The following is a 22595-nucleotide window of genomic DNA, read 5'->3' as shown; positions in this document are numbered from 1 at the left end:
CTCTGTAGACAGTCTTACCTGGAGGAGAATTTGCCTTAAGTGACTGTCAGCCATAAAAAATGTGTTTAGGACTATGACAGAATTCCTAGGGTATCATTTATCTCTCTTATAAATGGAAAAGCTGGTGCTTATAATTTGTGGCTATTGTTTTATACAAAGATGTTTACATTTAAAAACTTTAAGCATTTTTTAAAATGTTTAATTGGAGGATAATTGCTTTACAATGTTGTATTGGTTTCTTCCATGCAAAAATGTGAATCAGGCATAAGTATTCATATATCCCCTCCCTCTTAAACCTCTTAAGCATTTTCTTTTGCTCAGCTCCTCAGGTCAAAACACAAGCGATCAGAAGACTTGTCCATCTAATTCATCCTACAGCTCCTATCTGAGTGAGATACACACTCTGTGGGCTCTCTCCAGGAACAGAACACTATATTCTCGTTCTGATTCTGGAATATCATCCCTGGTAAGAATTTTTTAATTAGTTCTTTACTTAGTCATAAGTTTAACCTGCATTTTACTTAACATTTTAGACTTTTTAATAAGTGTATACATGTCTTCCAAGGTGGCACTAGTAGTAAAGAACCTGCTAGCCAAGGCAGGAGCATAAAAGATGTGGGTTCGATCCCTGGGTAGGGAAGATCCCCTGGAGAAGGGCATGGCAACCCACTTCAGTATTCTTGATTGGGAAATCCCATGGACTGAGGAATCTGGCAGGCTACAGTCAGTAAGGCCACAAAAAGCTGGACTTGACCAAAGCAACTTAGCAAACACACACACATGTCTTAAACCTATCCTTGTAACTGGGGAGAAAATGAAAATTGCTACTCTCAGTCCCAACTCAGAAAGGAAAGACTCTGGGGTGGAGGAAGGAAAACAAAGAGATAGAGATGAATAGAAAAGATAATGACCAGAGACATAACAATGGTGTCCCTTCCTTTCCCCACTGAGTTCAAATTCTGTCTCTAGTCTAAAAATTATCTCCTTTCTTTATGGAATATCCTTTGTCCACAAGATAAAAAAATTTCTTCCTAAACTCACCATTTCTAAGATTATTCTTCAACCCATCTAAGTGGAATCACAAAGTTTTGTCCCTCCTTTCCTTCATTCAAAAATTTTCCAATTGTTCCTTGGATGAAAATAAGTGATTTCTATGTTTGCCTCTCAAATTACAGAAAATGAGTTTTTCAAGCACAAATACCATATTTTATTTAACTTTGTATCTTTAGTGTCTGAGATAGTGCCTGCCACATAGCAGGGGCACCATATTTATTTTCAATAAATTAGTGAGTTGAAATGAAGCATTCTAGTTTCAAAAATATTTATTGAACCAATGGGTTAATCACTTGGTTCATCAAAATCAAAAAAGGAAGAAGAACAGGGTAAGACATAGGAATATTCACCAGTCCTTTAAGAAGAAAGCATGGTCACACAACTGCAATATGTTGACAGCCTTTCATAGATATAAACAAAGAAATGCAATGGCTCATTTTCCTGTGATGCTAGAAACCCCCAAATCAACCACATAACTCCTTTAAAAAACACAGTTTTTTTACCCAAAATTAGATATCAGTTGAAAAACGGAAACTTTATTTTCAATATAGCTTTAGCTTAAATTCATTTTTTCCCCAGCTAGAGTCTCAGGAAACAGCACAAAAAGGCAATTGGATGTGGCAACTACAGGAAATTTAACTTAAAAAATTTTTTTATTCTATGACAGTAACAAGCAAAAAAAATTCCAAAAGCACATAACAGATTGGGAAAGATGCTTCCACAAGCATGTAAACCGAACAGCCAAAGACAGACTACATTTTTCAATAATCTAAAACGTGTTTTCGTTTCTTAGTTTTTTAAAAATAGTTCTGAAGAATAAGTGAATTACTTGAAAGTATGTTAGCGAATCCCCAGATTGTCCCAAAGAATTTCTCAAGCATTAATTAACTTTTTAATGTTGCTGTTAATCAAGTTAGAGAACTTTGTTATTTTTAAAATGAATATGTTTACCCTGGAGAAGGAAATGGCAACCCACTCCAGTATTCTTGCCTGGAGAATCCCATGGATGGAAGAGCCTGATGGGCTACAGTCCACGGGGTCGCAAAGAGTCAGACACGACTAAGCGACTTCATGAGTCATAAGATGATGCCCTGGGCATATACTGATGAAATTTCTGAGCCCCAAAGACAAAGAGAAAATCTTGTAAACTTCCAAATAGAAGGCATTCCCAGCAAAGGAGAGAGAAACAGACAGCCTTCTCAAAGCCACAATTCTGAACACTTAAGACAGAAGAATAATCATTACAAAGTAATGAGACAAGGGACAGTATTCTAAGTTAAATTTCTACAACTGACCAATAAGATCACTCTTATGTGAAGGTAAAGGAAATTTTCAGATGTGGAAAGATAACCACCTGCATTCGCCTTCTGGTAAAATGACTTGAGGAAGTATATCAGCAAAAATAAGCATAAAACCATGCTAAAGGTCTCATTTTGGAAGAGTAGGATAAAAATAGTTATTATTTAACTTTGATAAAGTGATACAGAAATTTAGTTACATGATAAAGTGATACAGAAATTTAGTTACAGGATAAAGTGATACAGAAATTTAGTTACACTTAATTTAAATATGAATGCAATTACCAACATAATTTTAAGTACTGGTGGAGTATTTAACTTGTTAAACTTTTTAGAAGTAATAAGGGAATAAGAAGAAATAAACAAAAAATATAAAATAAGATGGTAGAAATCAGACCAAACATATTAGTTATCCTAATGAAAGTAAATGGACTGAATTTCCCTGTAACAAAAAAAATCAGATCCCAAGTCTTTTCTTCCACAATATTCATGTTTCAATGAAAAGAATGTGAGGCTTGGAATTAACCAGGTCTGGCCATTTTACTCAACAATTTTCATCGACCTAACTTCCCTGGAAAATGAGCGCCACAATGAAAGAAAATACATCACTTAGAGAGGGGAAAAAACATCTGCTTCAGAGAGAAGGAAGGGGAGGAGAAACAGGGAAGAAGGTAGGGGTGCATTCACCACTCACAGCACTGCAACACCCAGGAGCCCCTGTTATTGTTCTTTAATAGCTTCAGAGAGAAAACAGCTACCATTTTTTAGCCAGCCAGAGCTAGGTTTCTGTTCCGGTTCAATAACTACCTACCTATATGACCTTGAAGAATTTTCTTAAATCTGAGCACCAATATTGCCATCTATCAACTCTCACTGATACTCAGCAGCAGAAGGTAGGGAAGATGCTTCATGGTACAGCTCTCCATATCCTGGGCTAGAGATACCCTGGACCCAAATGGTAATGATAATGATTAAATCTAGGAAGGTTACTCAGAAGCCCTAGAAAGAGTGTTCAAATACAATTTCAACTGTTGTACATTTTTGAATGGCTATTAAAAAGGAAAGTGTGTTTTATTATTTGAAAAAAAAATAGTCTCATACATTCCTCTCAACTATCTTCAAGCACATTTGTTCCACCTCCCAGAGACTTCCGGAACACTGATGCCACTTGGTTCTTCATTCAGTGGCCACCCCATTTCCCTCCCTGTGCAGCTTGCACAGTCTGCCATTATGATGGATTACATAGCTGTGCAACCAATCACTGATGGCTGTAAATCCTTTAAATGTCTTTAACAGGTAATACAGTCATACAGTTCCAAAATAAAACCATGTCAGATGTAGAAAACAAACTTACAGTCACCAGTGCCGGAAAGTGGGGGGATAAACTGGGAGATTGGGACTGACATATACACACTACTATAAAAAATGGGGTTTCTCTGGTGGCTCAGACAGTAAAGAATCTACCTGCAATGCAGGAGACCCAGGTTTGATCCCTGAGTCGGGAAGATCCCCTGGAAAAAGAAATGGCAACTCACTCCAGTATTTTTGCCTGGGAAATCCTGTGGACAGAGGAGCCTGGCAGGCTACAGTCTATGGGGTCGCAAGAGTTGGACGTGACTGAGCTACTCAACAACAGTAATAACAGTATAGCACAAAGAACTGTACTCAATACTCTGTAATGGCCTATATCAGAAATGAATCTAAAAAAGAGTGGATATATGTATAACTGATTCACTTTGCTATACACCTGAAACTAACACATTGTAAATCGACTATACTCCAATAAAAATTATTAAAAATAAGTAATAAATAAATAAAATGAATGTGTTTAAATATTCATGGACCAACTAAGGTCATTCAGTAAGTAAGTAATGAAGGTAAAAGATCAAAGTTAAATGATTATTAAAAATCCACCTCTTCCCAATTTATTTTGAGGCAGCTTGCCCCAAATTTTGCTTTATAGGATGGGCTAGTTCCATGTGCTACGCTAAGAATGAAAGGTTCTATGGTTTAAAACTCTAGGAAAATACTTTGTAGTACAGACTCACAATATATCTTAAGATACTAAAGGTTCAGAGCAGTCCTGTAGTAAAGATAAATGCTTAGCTTGGTTTAATCCAGTGCCTCATAAGCTTTTTTCATGATGAAAATGTTCTTTATGTTAGTCACACAGCCTCAAGCAAAGAAAAATTATGCAAAATACTGTTCTGTGAGATGAATGTAGTTGTTCCAAATACTGTACTGGCGCTTCTTCAAATCAAATACCCTTGATTTGCCTGTACAGGTATAACACGGCTAACAGAAGAATCAATCTATGGTGTATGTATTTAACATGTTCTTTGCTGAGTAATATGCCTTTTAGTTTGTGCTAACCTTGAAACTATCAAAAGTCATGTAAGATACTAGGAATTTTGATTGGCTACAGCTTCAGTAGTAACAAACAGCATAAAATTGCCCCAGATGTGATTTTGACACATATTCTGGTCAACAATACATTGTCCAGAACAAGAAAGATGAGCAGAGACCCGAAATATTTCATTCAATATTGGCCACACATTTTAGGAATAATGTCAATAAAATGGAACTCTTCCCAAGGAAAACCACGCTTCTCCTGAATAGTCAATAATTTGTAAACCATGATCTATAAGTAATAACTAAATGATAAAGAGGATGACAACTATTATTATACACTTAAAATAGTAGTCACATGCGAAGGGATTCTTCTGGGTAGCCTCAAAAGGCAGAGCTTTTGTAACTGGACTAACTCAGAGGGATTACTTCAGGTCCATATAATGAAGAACCTTTAACAATTACAACTATTCTAAAATAGAATGAGATTCCTCATGAGCTATTCAATAAATAGCAGAGGACAGATTATTAGAGGTGATGTAAAGTGGATTCATGAATGGGTGCATATATTTATTTGTGCTATCATTTGTCAGCAAACATAAATCAATTGCAGGTGTTGGAAGATGCAAAACTGAATAAAAATAAATAATTTAGATTGGACGAACATAACATCAATAAGCACATCATTAGGTACCTGGAGTTCAATTTAGCTTAATGTTTGGATGGTTTCACATTACTTGTACACATAAAGTAAGTGAACTATTTATCGCCAGATGATATTTCTCTTCTCTCTTACTTTAAAGCTTCCATCAGATTCTTTTAAGTACCTCACTTGGCACAAAGGAGAACAAAATGACATCCAAGGAAGTCAACTGCGTTGCCCACGAGTAAGAGAAGGTAAAGGAACAGAAGTGTGTGATCTTTTTGTACATGCTCTTAGTAGATGTTTTTTGAAGATAACAAGACATTACTTGGGGATAAAAACCTGTATGACCCAGAGGTAGAAAAATTTCCTTTTTCAAGACCATATAGTTGTTAATATAGTGAAACCACCTTTAAAAGCATACTCTTTTTCCTTTAAGATTTATTCATTTGTTTATTTTACTTTTGGGCTGTGGTGGGTCTTTGTTCCTGTGTGTGGGCTTTCTCTACTTGCTGTGAGGGGGGACTACTCTTCATTGCAGTGCACATGCTTCTCATTGGGCTTCTGTGTGGGCTCTGGGGTGCAAGGGCTTCAGTAGCTTCAGTGTGTGGACTCAGTAGTTGCTGCTCTCAGGCTTTAGAATGCGGGCTCAGCTGTTGTGGTGCATGGGCTCAACTGCTCAGTGGCATGTGGGATCTTCCTAGACCAGGGATCAAATCAGTGTTCCCTGCATTGCAAGGCAGACTCAACCACTGACCACCAAAGAAGCCCTAAAAACATAATCTTATAGCTGATCATATAAATAATAATGTTCTATATTAGAAAACAGAAACAGAAGAACCTGTAATTCAATTATCCAGAAATAGTCACTGTGACTTTTCTTTCCATTTAGTCTTTTTTTTGAAAAGCATGTATATATTTCCTTACAAAATAATGTGGACATCTGTATTTTTTGAGTTTTTTCACCTGATATTGTGAGCCTTTCTTTCCTCCATGTTATAAACATTACTCTAAACAAATTGTTTAGAAGTTGCATATCTTTCCATCATAAGGATATTATTAAATTTATTTAACCAATGATCTTTGTTGGAGTTTTATGATCATGAATAACACTGTTACTTCAGTGGATGACTTTAAGCTGGTTAATCCTACATTGATTAAAAAAGCATTAAAAGAGAATCTAAATAAACCAGTAGTCTCATTATGCATTTTCACTAAACATTTTAAACTTGGTAAAATAACCAAGGCTTTATTATTCCTCTTTCATACTGTCAGATTTTATAAGTGTGCCGGTATAACAGTATGAAGGATTTTTAATCTGAAGCCCTCGATATACATAATGTTTTATTTCTAGAAATAGCTGCAATAGATTATAAGTTCTATAGGAACAGAGACTGTTATCTTTTTGCATCCTTCTTAAGTGGATGAAATAATATTAGACATAATTCCTGCTGCAGTGAGCATTTGGTCTTTACAAAATATCAAGTATCTTGGCTAATTTACATCTGTATTTGTAGACTTGCAGATACATTGTCTATCATACAATTGTAATATTGATATAAGCAAAGTTGCTATAGGTATATTCATCTGCCCATTTCCACCTCTCAATTGCATTACTTTACCCACTAATGCTTTTCTTCGTTCACTCAAACTCAAATGACAAAGGTGATTAAAATAACATCTTTTTATAAAACTGTGAGTTAAATATGCTCTTATGGTTTAACTCTACCATATCTATTTGCAGCTAAGCATTCACTGCTTATATAATAAAACATTATTGTATGCAATAATTTAATTATATATTATATTAATATATTTTATAATAATAAAATGTTATTAGATAGTACTATTAGAGGTAAATTATACTTTCCTTTGGAGACCTTAGAATATTTTTCTAGGAGCAACAAATTATGGGAAATTAGTGACATGTACACACTTTATATTTAAAGTAAATAACCAATAAAGACCTACTTTAAAGAAATTTTAATGAAAAAAAAAAAACAATAAAAAATAAATTATGGGGAATTAGGAAGGAAGGAAGGAGATCAGAGGCCATGAGGCCATGTATGTCACAGGTACAGAGTTCATCAACAAAAGAAAGAGAAAGGGTTACATAAGGAGCTAAAGAAGGCAGAGTTTAGTAAGCTCTTAAACTTCAGTGTGTGCACAAGTTACCTGGAAGTGTGTGGAAAACACGGATTCCCAGGCCCTATGCCTGAAGCATCTGATGTAGTTAGTATGCAGTGGGGCCCTGGAATCTGAATTTATTAAAATTATTATAGGCGATTCTGTTGCAGGTGATCTGAGATCCCTACTATGGGAAAAACTGGTTGAGGGGGCTTGGAGAGAGGCAGGAAAGGAATACATTTGAATAGGAAGTGAAACACTGGGAACAGAATGTAAGCGTATTGGCATTTATGCAGGTGTATGTGGGAGGAGGTTGTTGATAATTGTGGCAGCCACCATGAGGCAAAATAAATTGCATTTGGAGTGACAGGTGGAGAGTTGAGATTTAGAGAGAACTGCAAAACTGAAGAAACTGGAGGAGATGACAGGAGAATAAAAATCTAGGAGTAAACTGAAAAGGAGCATGTGTAAAGAGTCCAGCTGTCTCCCTCCTTCTCTGATCTAAGCAGGCAAGTCATGTGCTGAGGTCATCACTCAGCAAAATCAGCCCTCATGAAGATCCCAGTGGTCATTCATGCAGAGGATAGCATCGCTCTCCAGAGATAAGGCACATTTTGCTTCCATTAGGCCATTAACAACACCCAATCTCTCACAAGTGACTGGTCGTAAAAGGAATGGAACATGATCTAGGGGATAGGAACCAGTGAAAAATCCCATCAACTCAAGCCATGAAGAAAACAGATGTCCCTTGTTCATTGCCCTAAATTTTGCTTAAGTGTTTTTTTGTGTGAGATGGAGAACAAGTACATTTCAAAAGCATTCTAAGAATGCCCCCTCTTTCTAGATTAGATCCTGAAACACCCATCAAAATTACTGCAGTTGATCTTAGTTGCCCCAGTTGTACATTCAGGAAGAGTTCCCAAGAAAAGAAAGGTTAGCTGGTGTGTGATAAACAGCAATTTCCCAGGGCTTTGGTTGCCAGATAGAGACTGACTTACCTCCTCCCAATTAAATGAAGCCAAAGAGCATATTGTTGGCAGAATTACCTGTGGCGGATTCATTTCGATATTTGGCAAAACTAACACAATACTGTAAAGTTTAAAAATAAAATAACATTAAAAAAAAAAAAAAGAATAGATTCTTCCTGTTTGAAAATCCTCCAGCAAGTTAATTCAGTCACTGCTGTTAGGAGTTAGAAATCCGATGAAGGGACAAAGAACAAGCTCAGAGATGGCAGGTGAAAGCCAACATCTCTGGGCTGTCAGATATTCCAGATTTCAGTTCTCAGCTGCTGAGATATATCTTCAATTACCAAGCAGGTCTGAGGGTTTTTTTTTAATAAAAAGAATCCAATTTAATACATCTCCTCACAGTGGAAGTGACCTTTGGCTTCTAACTTCAAAGAAATCTTTGCAAGCTGCTTTAAAAAGAAATAATTGAAAGAGCAGAAGATCAATAGATATCAAACAAAAAATACAGGGCAGAGTTTAATAACTCTGGTATAGCTATTGCACAAAGAAAGCTACCAAATTTGGTGTGGGGGAGAGGGTGTAAATAAAGACAATAAAACCTGAGGTCTCCTCAGTCAATGAGTTGACTGGTCCAGTTTTTCCAGTTCTATAAGTTTTAATTCCAATCATCCTAATCAATGAAGAAGGTGATTTCCTAGTACAAGGATATTTAATTTGTAAAGTAGCTGGGATACTACCACCTTCCGGCTATGTAATTTCCTGAGTGGCAACATTACAGCTTGTTATGAGAGAAATGCCTGAAAGCGCAGGTTAGATTCTTGGCTTCCACCTGTGTCTGATGAAAGAACTGATGTTTTTGTCAAAATAATGAAGCATTGGCCTCTTGCTCTTATTGCCTTCCATAAATCCATCTCAAATGGACTCATTATCACCCATCAGAGTCCAGACAGACTTGCCACAAAAAGCAAAGTTTGTTCTTGAACCTTCAATATCGTTTCTGTGTTCTTTTCACCTTTGAAACCGTGCATTCCAGAAAAAATGGAGTGAGGAGAAGTGGGTACAAATGGTGCCAGGTCTGACTCTTAGAATACAAGATGTTAGAGTTGGGAGCAAATTAAAATCAAACCCGGTGGCTCGGCAGTAAAGACTCTGCCTGCCAATGCAGATGTGGGATTGATCCCTGGGTGGAGAAGATCCCCTGGAGAAGGAAATGACAACCCACTTCAGTATTCTTGCCTGGGAAATCCCATGGACAGAGGAGCCTAGTGGGCTACAGTCCATGGGGTCTCAAAAGAGTCAGACATGACTCAGGGACTAAACAACAAAGTTTAGGGTAGATTTCAGGGGCCTGATTGGCATCAGGAGAGAGTGAAGTGTGCCTGTGGCAGCATGATAGGAGTGTCAGGGTCTATGACAATAAGAAAACCTATGTTGGTCTAAAAGTATTAGAAATAATTTTATAAATTAGAAATTTATAAAATCTTTATAAAATATTGTGAACTTCAAACATAATTTCTCACCAAATTCAGCCTTTGATGGGCCCTTGATGCTAGACTTCCCCATATTTTCACAGACGTGGAAAACTGAACAGCTCAGAAAAGTCAAATTAATCATCTGAAGTCAGACAATTACCTGCTACTTAACTCCAGACTGAAAACAAAATACCCTTTCCCCTACCCTGGAAGTTATGTGCAAACCTGATTTAGAGGACAATAAGGCTGGAAAATAGCAGGAAATGAGTTTGGAAATGGGGACCTGGATAAGATTGTAGAAAACATTGCCTGATGAACTAGGCTTTTCCATCTTTATTTGATAAGCAATAAGAAACTTCTGAAAGGTTTTGAAAATATCAGTCCCATGGTAAACGCTGTTTTTAGGAGAGCTGGGTAGCAATTTGTGTCATTTATGCTGAAGAAGAGAAGATTACAAAGCAGGAGATCTAACAGAAAGTAGCTACAGTTCAGATAGGAAGATGTGAGTGCCTGGACATTGAAAAGGAAGGGACAGATTCTCAAGGGGAAAACTGGTAAGATTAGGTGGTTTATTGAGTTAAGAGACAAAAGAGAAAGAAAGTCAAGAGTGACTTCATGATCCCTAAAGAGAAAATTACATGAAGATTAAAGCCACTATACTGGTGATTTTTCTCACTTGCTTGAGCTAGAAGTAATTGATGTAAGATTAAAAGTTAACTCCACATGTTGACTTTTCCCTACAGTTAATAGAGGTCATTCCTCCCTTTTAATTACTCTAGAAAGTCATCAAATTTTCTCTGAACCTCACAATATTTGTCATAGTACTGTGCTAAATTGCATTTAAAAAGAAATCTATATGTGAGAATTTAAGTTAAAGCTGACTTTTGATCCTCTGCAGAAAACTAGACCATAGGTAGCAGACTGTGAAAAATTTAAATTAAAATAATCTACAGCCCTATTTTTTTTTCTGATAACTGTATTCACTTTACTGTAAACTGAAAAAAAGTAAAACAGATGAAAAAGAAATAAAATTGCTGATTTGTTTGCTATTTCCTTTCTCTTGTATAACTCATCTGGTGATGGGAAGGCCTAGGAAGTAAGCTCATCAGAGATGGCCTCAAGGTTTCTGGCAGCAGGAAGAGAAACACAGGAACTGGGGGATTTAAATATTTAATAATCATTTCTTGATTAATCTATTATTGTCATACCTGGGCATCTGATTTAGTGTTTTCACATTAGAGGTTTCACTGTATTTTGTTTGGAAGACATGAGAGTTATTCAGCAAATTTCAGGGAAAATAATTTTAAACAATTAGAAAGTGTTCATAGTGGTCAAGTCCTGGCTCCTCTTCTGTCCCCATCTCTCCCCCAGCCTGATTAGGCAGGCAGAAGTGTATTTAGTCACATACATCACATTTTGTTAATGCTCACACTATTGGGGCATAAGAGTTCAATCCTATCTCCCTCAGTCCTAATATCAAGTGGAAGTTTAAAACAACCAGTCAAGCATCCAGCGAGGGTGTTGGTCCTGTTTTCCGGAACCTACTTCCAAGATCTCACCTTGTGATTTCTGCTCAGGACCCTCTGCCGAAGAGCTGCTCTTCAGAGAGGAGGAATGTACTTTGCCTTCACAGAAAAGAGTCCTTGAGAAAAACAAATGGGAAACGTGGCTGCAGGAAAACTGGGAGGACTGCACGGTGAGAGCTTAAAAAAAAAAAAAAAAGTATATTTCCTTCGTTGACTAAATTATGGCATTTTTTAGAAAGATCAATTGCCAGAATAAACATCAAAACACATTTAAGCACATCTCTAGAAATTTCTCTGAAAATAGTTGTGACTGGTGATCCATCTCTTTTCCCCACCCTTTATCTTCATCAAGAAATGCTACTTATTTTCTAATCATTTTATATTGATATTGCTGAACTTTGGAAAAAGTTTAAAAGAACGGAGAATGAAATTGTATTTTTGATAATAAAAAAGTCAAGTGTTGAATGATAATCCTTATCAATGAGTTTATGATGTAGTCTGGACTCTGAATGATGTGGTAAAAGCTAAAAGTTTTAATGATCTAGGGCAGCCACTGGGGTCTGAACAGAGCTATCGTGGAACAAATCAAACTTTCAGCAGTGAAGGATTTGAGATGTGGTTTCTTGGTGCTGAAAATCACTCAGCTGGCTGAGCCACTAGCATTGAAACAGTTCCCATAGTTGGCTCTCAACCATTACCCACCTGTGAGGTTGCCATCACTCAAGCTTTCAAGTCATGGTTAAGCAGAGGACTGAAGACTTAACTGTGAAAAATAAACATTGGTAGCAATAAAAGAATAATGAACTTCTTTATAACAGAGTAAGATGCCAATATTTTTGAGGCTTTTCAAAGTGATCAAATTGCATGTGAGGATTTTAGGAAATCTTCCAGAAATGAGACTTATTGGGATCTCCCAATGCCTCTTCTGTTTCACAGATGAATCTTGTATGTCATAGAATTCTAGAATTAAGGGTTGGGAAGGAGCTTCAGATTGGGTCTGGTCCAAACACTTTCCTTTCAAAAAGGAAAGGAACGTTTAGAAAAAGAAACTATTTGCCCGAGGTCACACAACTTATTAAGGGAAGCTAGGAAAGTAGAATATTGTTTCCCAGTACAGTGTTTTCTTTTCTTTCTAAAATTAATTTTAATTAGTCACCTATAATGGATACATTCCACTCTTTAAAATTTATATAGTGCACCTACTTATTTATTTGAAAAATTTAAATAACACACCTAAAACTTTAACCTCCACTCCCAGGATTCTTTTAAAAGTAATTATTCCAGTGTATACAAGCATTTGTTCTTTATAGCTGTCATTTAAACCGTGGATATATTGCAAAGGCCAATGGTACCTTGCTAAAAATTTCTCATAGAAAGTTTTATTGGCCTTTAGATAATTGTACTGCAAGCGAATGGCTAAATGAAGCCTAATCTATTACAGAAAAACTTATTGGGAAAAGCAGCCTATTTGAGAAGGTGATGTTTAATGTGGGAATGATAGATATAATCTCAATATTTCTTTAGTTTTGTTTAGAATGAAGACCTTTAATATTCTGGGAAAATAGAACTTAAAGTATCAAATTTCATAATGTTTAATATCTGAATATATCAAGACCTTTTTTAGATAGAGATATCTGTATTTCTTTAAAAATGGTAAATTATTTTGCTTCAATTTAAAAAAAGGAATGTCATCTTATGCAATAATTTCTAGTCACAGAAATTTACAGCAAAATTTGGGAAACAAAAAAAGTAAACTTGACTTTTAGAAATAGAGTTTACAAGAGCAATGCTACCACTAAGAGTGGTTTTAATCTCTTTGACATCAAAGTTGACTCATGTTAAAAGTAACAATAAAATATCCACTATCTCAGAAATATGTCACACTGCAGCTGCTGCTGCTAAGTTGCTTCAGTCGTGTCCAACACTGTGCAACCCCATAGACAGCAGCCCACCAGACTCTGCCATCCCTGGGATTCTCCAGGCAAGAACACTGGAGTGGGTTGCCATTTTCTTCTCCAATGCATGAAAGTGGAAAGTGAAAAGTGAAAGTGAAGTCGCTCAGTCGTGTCCGACTCTTCTCGACCCCATGGACTGCAGCCTACCAGGCTCCTCCATCCATGGGATTTTCCAGGCAACAGTACTGGAGTGGGGTGCCATTACCTTCTTCAATGTCACACCTCATATATGTATATACCCCTGGTTATTTTAAAATGAAATCACATTTTCCATCTTTTGAATGATGGCATCTAACTCTGAAATTTTTATAAATGAAATTTCTGAGTATTTCCAAGGAGGCTAAAGACCTGGGTGCGATCCCTGGGTTGGGAAGATCCCCTGGAGAAAGGAATGGCTACCCACTCCAGTATTCTGGCCTGGAGATTTCATGGACTGTATAGTCCATGGGGGTCACAGAGTCAGACACAACTGAGTGACTTTCACATTCAAAGATAACTAATCATATAAACCCAAACAGTGCTTTACCCCCTCTACTTTTCATATCAGAAAAATTTCAAAATCTAAGGATCTTTCCATCTCTATCTGCCACCTCCCACCTGGTGTTTAATTCTAAACAATCCAGTCAATATCTTCATCCTCCTTTCCTATCTTGAAAATCTCTGCAATAATTGTGAGTATTTGGATGTGTGAATATTTTAGAAGACCAAAAAACAAAACAGTAAAAACTGCTGACTTAAATATATAACAGTTAAAATTAAAAACTATTTTTAAAAGTTGACAAAGCACTTGCTTTTTCTTTTTATTTGTTTTTCCCTTCAGAATTTGAACCTTTCATTTCAGGATTTGGGGGACCCTTATCAAGTTGAAAATTTTAACAGGATTCTTAGAAGACTAATTCGAGTTGAAACCCTCTGGTTAGTGGACAATTCACTGGTGGATTTAAGTGCCTTAAGATTGCCAAGGTACCTTCTCCTTAGCATGTCCAGTTTCTAAGTTAAAGTCAAGTCTTTATTATATGGGTACATGTGATCAATGTCTTTACCTATTGTGGCTCCCTTCATGTGGTCAGGCCTTGAAAGTGAAAGTGCTTTTTGATTCATTTTGATATTTGGCAAAACTAATACAATTACATAAAGTTTAAAAATAAAATAAAATTAAAAAAAAATAAAATAAAAACGAAAAAAAAAAAGAAATTGAGAGTGCTAAGCGATGTCTGAGCAAGGCAAAAAGGGAAATTTATAAATCAAACTGTCACAATTTAGCAGGAAAAATCTATTCCTTTTCAAATTAATATTGTTATTATCAGTTCTTAGGGGAATAATTAATAATCATAGGACATATCGGCAGAAAAGCTTGCTATGTTCCTTGTGTAGTGAACTGGAAATACAATCACATCATATATACATTATCATTGTAAGATAGTGATTTTTAGTCATGTTTATTGACCATTTACAGGGAAATACTCTATAGGTAGTTAACAAGAGTCTTGACTTCAGGTTCACTTGCTTTAAAAAAGAAATTTTTTTTTAACTGAGAACATTTTATTTATTTTCAATTTAATCTCTTATTTGATTTAAGATAAAATTCTTTACATTCTAATAGAGGGGTAGGAGTTGTCAATGAGAACAGTGACAGACATAAAAGAAATTTTAATTTATGTGGACTCTTTGATGTCCCAAGGACACTAAGGATAATATTAAAGATAATCTGCCTCCTTGCTCAGGATTGCTTGAGAACTCTGTGGGGAGCTGCCCTTTGCTTCACCAAGCAGGTGTATAGCTAGAACAAGCTGTGGTAGCCATCAGAGGGGCAGACAGAACTTCCCAGAAAAGAATTAGGAAATATTAAGCAGCAACAAGAAGGAAAGGTAAACCCTCGAGCGAGTTAAGTTACATCTCTGAGCCGGGGCTGAGGCGGGGCAACGGAAAGAGCTCATCACAGTCAACAGGGGAGCGAAACGGGCCAGCAGACAGAGGAAGTGGCAGAATATGCAATGATCCCTGAAGATCTTCAGTCATTTTCAAAGTCCCTTCCCAACTTTAGACAGACTTGTGTAACATTTGATTTTACTTATGTTCTTTTCAAATGACAAATTTAAAAATACCAAAATAAAAGTTTTCAGAGGAATCTTAATATCACTGCCATTTTAATTCATTCAGTTTGTTGTTCAGTCACTAAGTCATGTCCGACTCTGTGACCACACGAATTACAACATGCCAGGTTTTTCTGTCTTTCACTAACTCCCTGAGTTTGCTCAAACTCCTGTCCACTGAGACAGTGATACCATCCAACCATCTCATCCTCTGTCACGCCACTCTCCTCTTGCCCTCAATTTTTCCCAGCATCAGTTACTTGATGTTAATTTGTTCAATTTTTCCCCTTAGCCTCTCTTCTAGGGACAAAATAAGGATGTATTGGTTATATTTTGTAATACTTATTTAAATAAATGTACAAGAAAAAATATTAATAGTCACATAGCATACTTTAGAAACACTACACTAGAAGACCATTAATTTGGGGTATGTGAATTTGACTTGATCCAAATCAGTAAACTTCCAAATTTTTCCTATCTTATATAAAAAAGAGAGAAAAAGGGAAACTCTTATCATTAAAGAAAAGACGACCCAGTTTTAGTATTCTTTAGATGTATTCTTTTGGCCTTTCTTTCTTCAGAAATACAATGTATAATGTAAATTATATAATTGCAATTCAGACTCAACAACTGTCAAATCAATGTATCAAGAGAGTAGAAAATTGATGCATGTATATTCATAGCCTCCTTCTCTGTTGCCCCAGGAGAAAAATCACACTTGGTTTGTCAGTCATGTCCCCTAACATTATCCAATTGACTGAGGATCTGTGCGATGGTGAATATGAGAGGCTGATTTGGCCTTGGAGTACAGAATGAAGCAGGGCAAAGGCTAGTAGAGTTTTGTCAAGAGAATGCACTGGTCATATCAAACACCCTCTTCCAACAACACAAAAGAAGACTCTACACGTGGACATCACCAGATGGTCAATACCGAAATCAGATTGATTATATTCTTTGAAGCCAAAGATGGAGAAGCTCTATACTGTCAGCAAAAACAAGACTGGGAGCTGACTATGGCTCAGACCATAAACTCCTTATTGCCAAATTCAGACTGAAATTGAAGAAAGTAGGGAAAACCACTAGACCATTCAGGTATGACCGAAATCAAATCCCTTATGATTATAGTGGAAGTGACAAATAGATTCAAGGGATTAGATCCGATAGACAGAGTGCCTGATGAACTATGGATGCAGGTTCATGACATTGTACAGGAGGCAGGGATCAAGACCATCCCCAAGAAAAATAAATGCAAAAAGGCAAAATGGTTGTCTGAGAAGGCCTTACAAATAGCCATGAAAAGAAGAGAAGCAAAAGGCAAAGGAGAAATGGAAGATATACCTATTTGAATGCAGAGTTCCAAAGAATAGCAAGGAGAGATAAGAAAGCCTTCCTCAAAGATCAATGCAAAGAAATGGAGGGAAACAATAGAATGGGAAAAACTAGAGATCTCTTCAAGAAAATTAGAGATACCAAGCAAATATTTCATGCAAAGATGGGCTCGATAAAGGACAAAAATGGTATGGACCTAACAGAAGAAGATATTAAGAAGAGGTGGCAAGAATACACAGAAGAACTAATACAAAAAAGATCTTCATGGCCCAGATAATCATGATGGTATGATCACTCACCCAGAGCCAGACATCCTGGAATGTGAAGTCAAGTGGGCCTTTGGAGGCATTACTATGTACAAAGTGAGTGGAGGGGATGAAATTCCAGTTAAGCTATTTCAAATCCTAAAAGATGATGCTGTGAAAGTGCTGCACTCAATATGCCAGCAAATCTGGAAAACTCAGCAGTGGCCACAGGACTGGAAAGGGTCAGTTTTAATTCCAATCCCAAAGAAAGGCAATGCCAAAGAATGCTCAAACTACTGCACAATTGCACTTATCTCACACGCTAGCAAAGTAATGCTCAAAATTCTCCAAGCCAGGCTTCAGCAGTACGTGAACCATGAACTTCCAGATGTGCAAGCTGGATTCAGAAAAGTCAGAGGAGCAGAGAGCAAATTGCCAACATCCATTGGGTCATCGAAAAAGCAAGAGAGTTCCAGAAAAACATCTACTGCTGCTGCTAAGTCACTTCAGTCGTGTCCGACTCTGTGCAACCCACAGACAGCAGCCCGCCAGGCTCCCCCGTTCCTGAGATTATCCAAGCAAGAACAGTCAGATACAACTGTTTACATGGCACACACCTAGGAAAGAGTGGAAACCTGAAGTTATCAAAGATATGGTTAAGACTGCAAAATATCCCTATGGAAAATGGAAGGAAACAAGGGAAATGAAAATAATGGATGTGAAAAATTACAATGAAATGTGTGGGGCGGTTCAAAGTGAATTTAATTTGTCATGCTGCTGTGTGACTGTCATCTCTCTGTTTAGCACCATGTTTACTGTTCAGTTCAGTCGCTCAGTCGTGTCCGACTCTTTGCGACCCCATGAATCGCAGCACGCCAGGCCTTCAGCGATAATTATTTACCAAGTGTCTTTGTGGGCCATGAGGTTTATAAATAAATACCCTGTGTTTCCCTCAGAGTATTAAATCCCAGCTTATGCATAAAGGAATTTTTCTGTAAGGCAAGGCGTCAGTGATGGATTTGGAATTATTTTCTTTAATGGCATGGTTTTATACAATTATGGTTTTAAGGCAAAATATTAAGAAGCATTATATTCTGTCAGGAAAATGTATTCAACCTCAATGCCTAACACATATTTCTGTTCCCAAGGGTAATTTTAGCTTTCTTTTGCATTAAAAAAAAAGGACTTTAAAAAAAATTTTAAATACTATTTTCTCAATATTGAATTTAAGTACAGAAAAGTAGAAAGAAAGGAAAACAATTATAATCTCACTACTTAGGGGCAATACTCTTCAGAAGCTTTGAGTGAACTTTTATATTGCTGAGATTTCAAGCAGCCCTTTACTCTTTCATCCAGGACTTATTGAGAAGTCACCAAGGACCAAACACAGTGAAAAGAAAACATAGTCTTGCCTTAGACAAGCTTTCAGTCTTATCTGCCCTGTTTATTTTCTCTTAATATTTTAATATACATATTTCATTTTTCTTCCCCACCATATTTGTAGAAAATGTCCCTGTCACACCTTTGAGGTGTCATAGTCTAGGTGAGGCATGCTAGTGCTTTGCAATATTTGGTAGTTTACCATCCTCTTTAGGAGACAAATGACAGGATGTTTATATTTTATATACAGTTGCAGAGTTTTAAATATGAACAAAAACCATCTCACATCTTTCAAGCAATTGCCAAAGATCCCTCAGATACAGCATTTATCCTTGGCTGACAACCATATTGAGACTCTGACTGGGCTGTCCAGCTTACGGTGCACGCCACTGGAATCCCTTATACTCAAGAGGAACCCTTGTGAATTTCACCAAAACTACCGAAAACGGTGAGGTCCCAAATGCTTTAAGTCATCTTTTCTACTTCATTGAATGTTATACTTTTAACCATTGTTCCCATCTTGCTTAAATTTGCTCAGCAGGTATTTAGCTTATCTACTGCGTGTTGAACAATTCATGCTTCTAATCTCACCTAAAGTGAGATTTGAACTGATTTGAACTGATCTTGTGTGTGTGTGTTTAATTTTTAATATACTCTTCTGTCAGTTAATTTACAATGCTGTGCAAATTTTAGGCTCCTCCTGTAATGGGACTATACATAAACTTAGATATTTAATTTTAGACTTGCAAATCCTATGCATTTTCTCTCATGATATTCAGCAGATGTCTTTTATAAAATTTCTAAATGTAGGTTCTCATCAAGGCCCAAGTGACCATCTTATAAACTGTTTATTCTCTGGTTTTATTTTCATATCTTTGGGCCACAAGGGCACCACTAATTAAGTGAATACAAAAAAAGTAATTGATTCGATCTCCTCTGGTGGTTGAAAGAGCTGGAAACCTTCCAAGAATAAACCATTTTTATTTCTTTGTCAATATTAGGAACATTCTTAATGGTGATAATAATGGAATCTAAACAACCTTGAGTGTGCACCAAGTAATATGTCCATCCATTTATCTGCAGCTAATTCCCAGCACCACTATTAGTACGTGTGTGTGCTCAGCTGCTTCAGTTGTGCCTGAGTCTTTGAGACCCTGTGGACTGTAGCCTGTCAGACTCCTTTGTCCATGGGATTCTTGAGGCAAGAAAACTGAAGTGGGTCACCATGCCCTCCTCCAGGGGATCTTCCTGACCCAGGGACTGAAACCATGTCTTCTGCATTTTCTGCAATGCAGGCAGATTCTTTACCACTGAGCCACCTGGCAGCCCACACTGTTAGTATACTTATGGAAATTAAAATGGTAGAAACAAGCAACTGAGTTCTAGACCTATATTTGCCCCCAGATGACCACAAGTCATCTCATCTCTCACTCTGAATCTGTCTCACAAAGGGTTAGATCATTTCTAGGCTCCATTCTGGTCTGTGATTATAGTCCTTCCTCCACATCCAATTTCCACAAAATATAGTTCTCTCACCACTTTCCTTTCTCATACTGGCATTTTCCCATAATAGCAACTATATTCTAGAGGCCTGTATAATATCAGACTCTTCAGTCCATGATGTGCAATGAAAATTGTCAAAATAAAAATTCTAATCTCTGTTGTTACTACGTAAATCTCATTACTGCAATTGTTTTCCCTTTGACTATAGTCTGAAAGCAAAATTTCATATTCTGTGACAATAAATTCTCAAATTGATATTATATAAGCAAAATCTGGTGGCACAGTTGCTTTAATATTGAACTAATATTTAACCAAAATAATGTTTTGAAGCTTAAAATTAATTCTATTTCCTACAGTCAGAGGAGTTTTAGTTAGACATTTCAATGTCATTCATAAAATAGCACATGTCTGTCTTAAAAATAATTTATTAGTATTGTATTTCAGTTTGGTTAATTAATATGTGGGATTTTAGAAAACACTTTGGTCCCAACTCAGTCACTTGCCTCTCTTCAAAGAATGCCTTATAACAATAGTGTTAGATTAACTGTCTGAAATCTGATATGCCCTGAAGTCTCACTATAAAGCTGTCTTCAGAATTCATGAGGTGGTATAGAATTTATGTGGAAAAGAAGGATATAATGAGGTTCTTCTATTTGTTTAGTATTAATTCGATTGGATTGAGTCCAAGGTGCATACATACTGACAATCAAGTCTACAAAAAGCCAGGTTATATTGACCAAGGTAGTGCAGGGTTGTTTTAAACAGAAAGATGTGGTCATTTTAAAGCATGAGAGAAGGATTTAAGTATTCACTCCTACTGAAGCACTAAGCTGAAGTCTCAAGTTCATCCAAATTTAGGTTTAATTATCTAGCCAAAAATCCACATGAGGATTACAGCAGCATTCATTTTGTCACTGGGTACATTTGTGTTGAGAATTTAGGCCAGACTTTCAGTGACCCTTTACATCACGATCAGAATATTTAAGTATAAGCTTTTCTTGATCACTGACACCTAGAATTGTGACTGTCTTCCCTTCCTCCTTTGTTTCAGATCCTCCAATAAGAAGACAGCACAGTTCAAAAGAGAAAGGACTTAATGATAGAGCTAATGGTGTAAGTCCCAGGAGGTAGAGGGCAGCCCACTTCTTGGGACACCCACAGGCAAATTCTTTTACCATTCTTCAGAAGTCAGGATTATCTTAGTTCACCAATAGTTTGACTTTAAAAAAAGAAAGGGGGGGACTAGGAGTTCCTGCCAAGTCTGAAAACTGGAGCCAGAAGACAGATTTTAATCTTTACTCCATCACCTACAGGCTTTATGATCTTGGATAAGTTACTTAAAATAGGGGGTAAAAACTAACTTGACAGGATTGTTTTGAGGATGAGATAATGTGCAGAAAGCATTTAGAGCTAAGAAAATCACGCAGCCAATGGGAGTATTCCAGGAGGTTGGCACCATCATTAGTCGGCATGGCATGTCTCCTGAAAGGTTCAGCATCTTTCATCCTGGGCCAACGCCACTGTCTTCCATTTCCCCTGGCCTGAGCCACCAGAACTCCCCAATCAGGAAAGCTGTCCACTCGAAAGAAAACGCTGCTTTATAAAGCTGCTAGGCATACGGCTACTGTTTAACTGGGTTGACATGAAAGACCACCTCCTGAAGCTGGAAGTGACTGTCTAAATTTGAAATGTGAGCTCCTCTGTCAAGAGAAAATAACTCAGCACAAAATTGTTTCCCACCCCCTCTTATAACTCTCATCCGGAATTCTTCCTTAACTATCACTAGACAACTCGGACTTGCTTTACTTTAAAAAACAGCTTCCAATTTTATAATGTGTACATATCTCATGATCTCATTCTTTCTCTCATGGTTAGTTAGCTAAATCCACTCATTGATTTTTTTTTTCTTCATAGGACATTGAAAAAACTGGAATGATGTTCTCTTATGAAAACAGAGTGTATGCAGTTTCACTCCTCTGCTCAATACTTAGAATCTGCTGAACGATCTAGTAGCTTCCAGAGAGGCAATCTATGACAGGGTCATCAGCTCAATCAACACAAATTGTATTTTACCTTAATGTCATTGCAAAGATAAGGAAAACAGAATAAAGTGATAGCCACTCATCTTCCTTTTAACAATAGGCAAAGTCCACTCATTTACAGAGTAAGTGAAATACAATTCTTTTGTTCGGTACAGTTACTTTTTTTTCTTTAACTTTTGCTTTAGAGTGTTCTCCTGTTTGCCAAACTTAAAAATGCTGGATGGGATCCTGAAGCTACCAGAAGATACTCCACCACCAGAAACCAATATTTTTTCAAAAATATGTATTGTATCCTAATGAAATCTGTATAGAAACAAGCCACCACCATTGTTTTTAAAAATGAATAAACAAGAAATGTATGACTAAGTATTATGACTTGTTATATATATATATATATACACACACACACACATATTATATATTTATATATCTATTGCTTTCCTTTTATCCAGTTTTCTCCAGTTTTTAAAATTCTATGCCTTATCAGTAAATAAATTTTGAGCACATAGATTTTAAATAATTTTAATAATTTTATTTTATTAATTTACTGTTTAATATTTTTAGAAATTGTATACATAAAATACTAAAATGAATATATAACATCTATTT

General features: G+C 36.6%; 1 protein-coding gene across 4 annotated transcripts in view; it reads left to right on the top strand.

The window, feature by feature from the left end:
* Positions 1-22353, top strand: part of LRRC77 (leucine rich repeat containing 77) — a 30315-nt gene extending 7962 nt beyond the window's left edge. The window contains exons 2-9 of one of the 4 annotated variants that reach the window (XR_009494490.1): positions 322-466; positions 5504-5597; positions 11491-11609; positions 14215-14357; positions 18692-18889; positions 20996-21057; positions 21859-21902; positions 22172-22353. Coding sequence is in view for 3 of the 4 variants with exons in the window: in XM_024992451.2 (XP_024848219.1) it covers positions 322-466; positions 5504-5597; positions 11491-11609; positions 14215-14357; positions 18692-18889; positions 20996-21041 (745 nt within the window). In the remaining variant the exon portion in view is untranslated. Of the gene's footprint in view, positions 1-321; positions 467-5503; positions 5598-11490; positions 11610-14214; positions 14358-18691; positions 18890-20995; positions 21058-21858 lie in introns of all 4 variants that reach the window. The other 3 variants (XM_024992457.2, XM_024992451.2, NM_001077122.2) reach the window with 3 other exon arrangements.
* The last annotated feature ends 242 nt before the right edge of the window (positions 22354-22595 follow it).

The sequence above is a fragment of the Bos taurus genome, chromosome 1 (genome assembly GCF_002263795.3).
Source record: "Bos taurus isolate L1 Dominette 01449 registration number 42190680 breed Hereford chromosome 1, ARS-UCD2.0, whole genome shotgun sequence".
In the NCBI taxonomy this organism is placed as follows: Eukaryota; Metazoa; Chordata; class Mammalia; order Artiodactyla; family Bovidae; genus Bos; species Bos taurus.
This window is presented reverse-complemented; position numbering and strand designations above follow the sequence as displayed.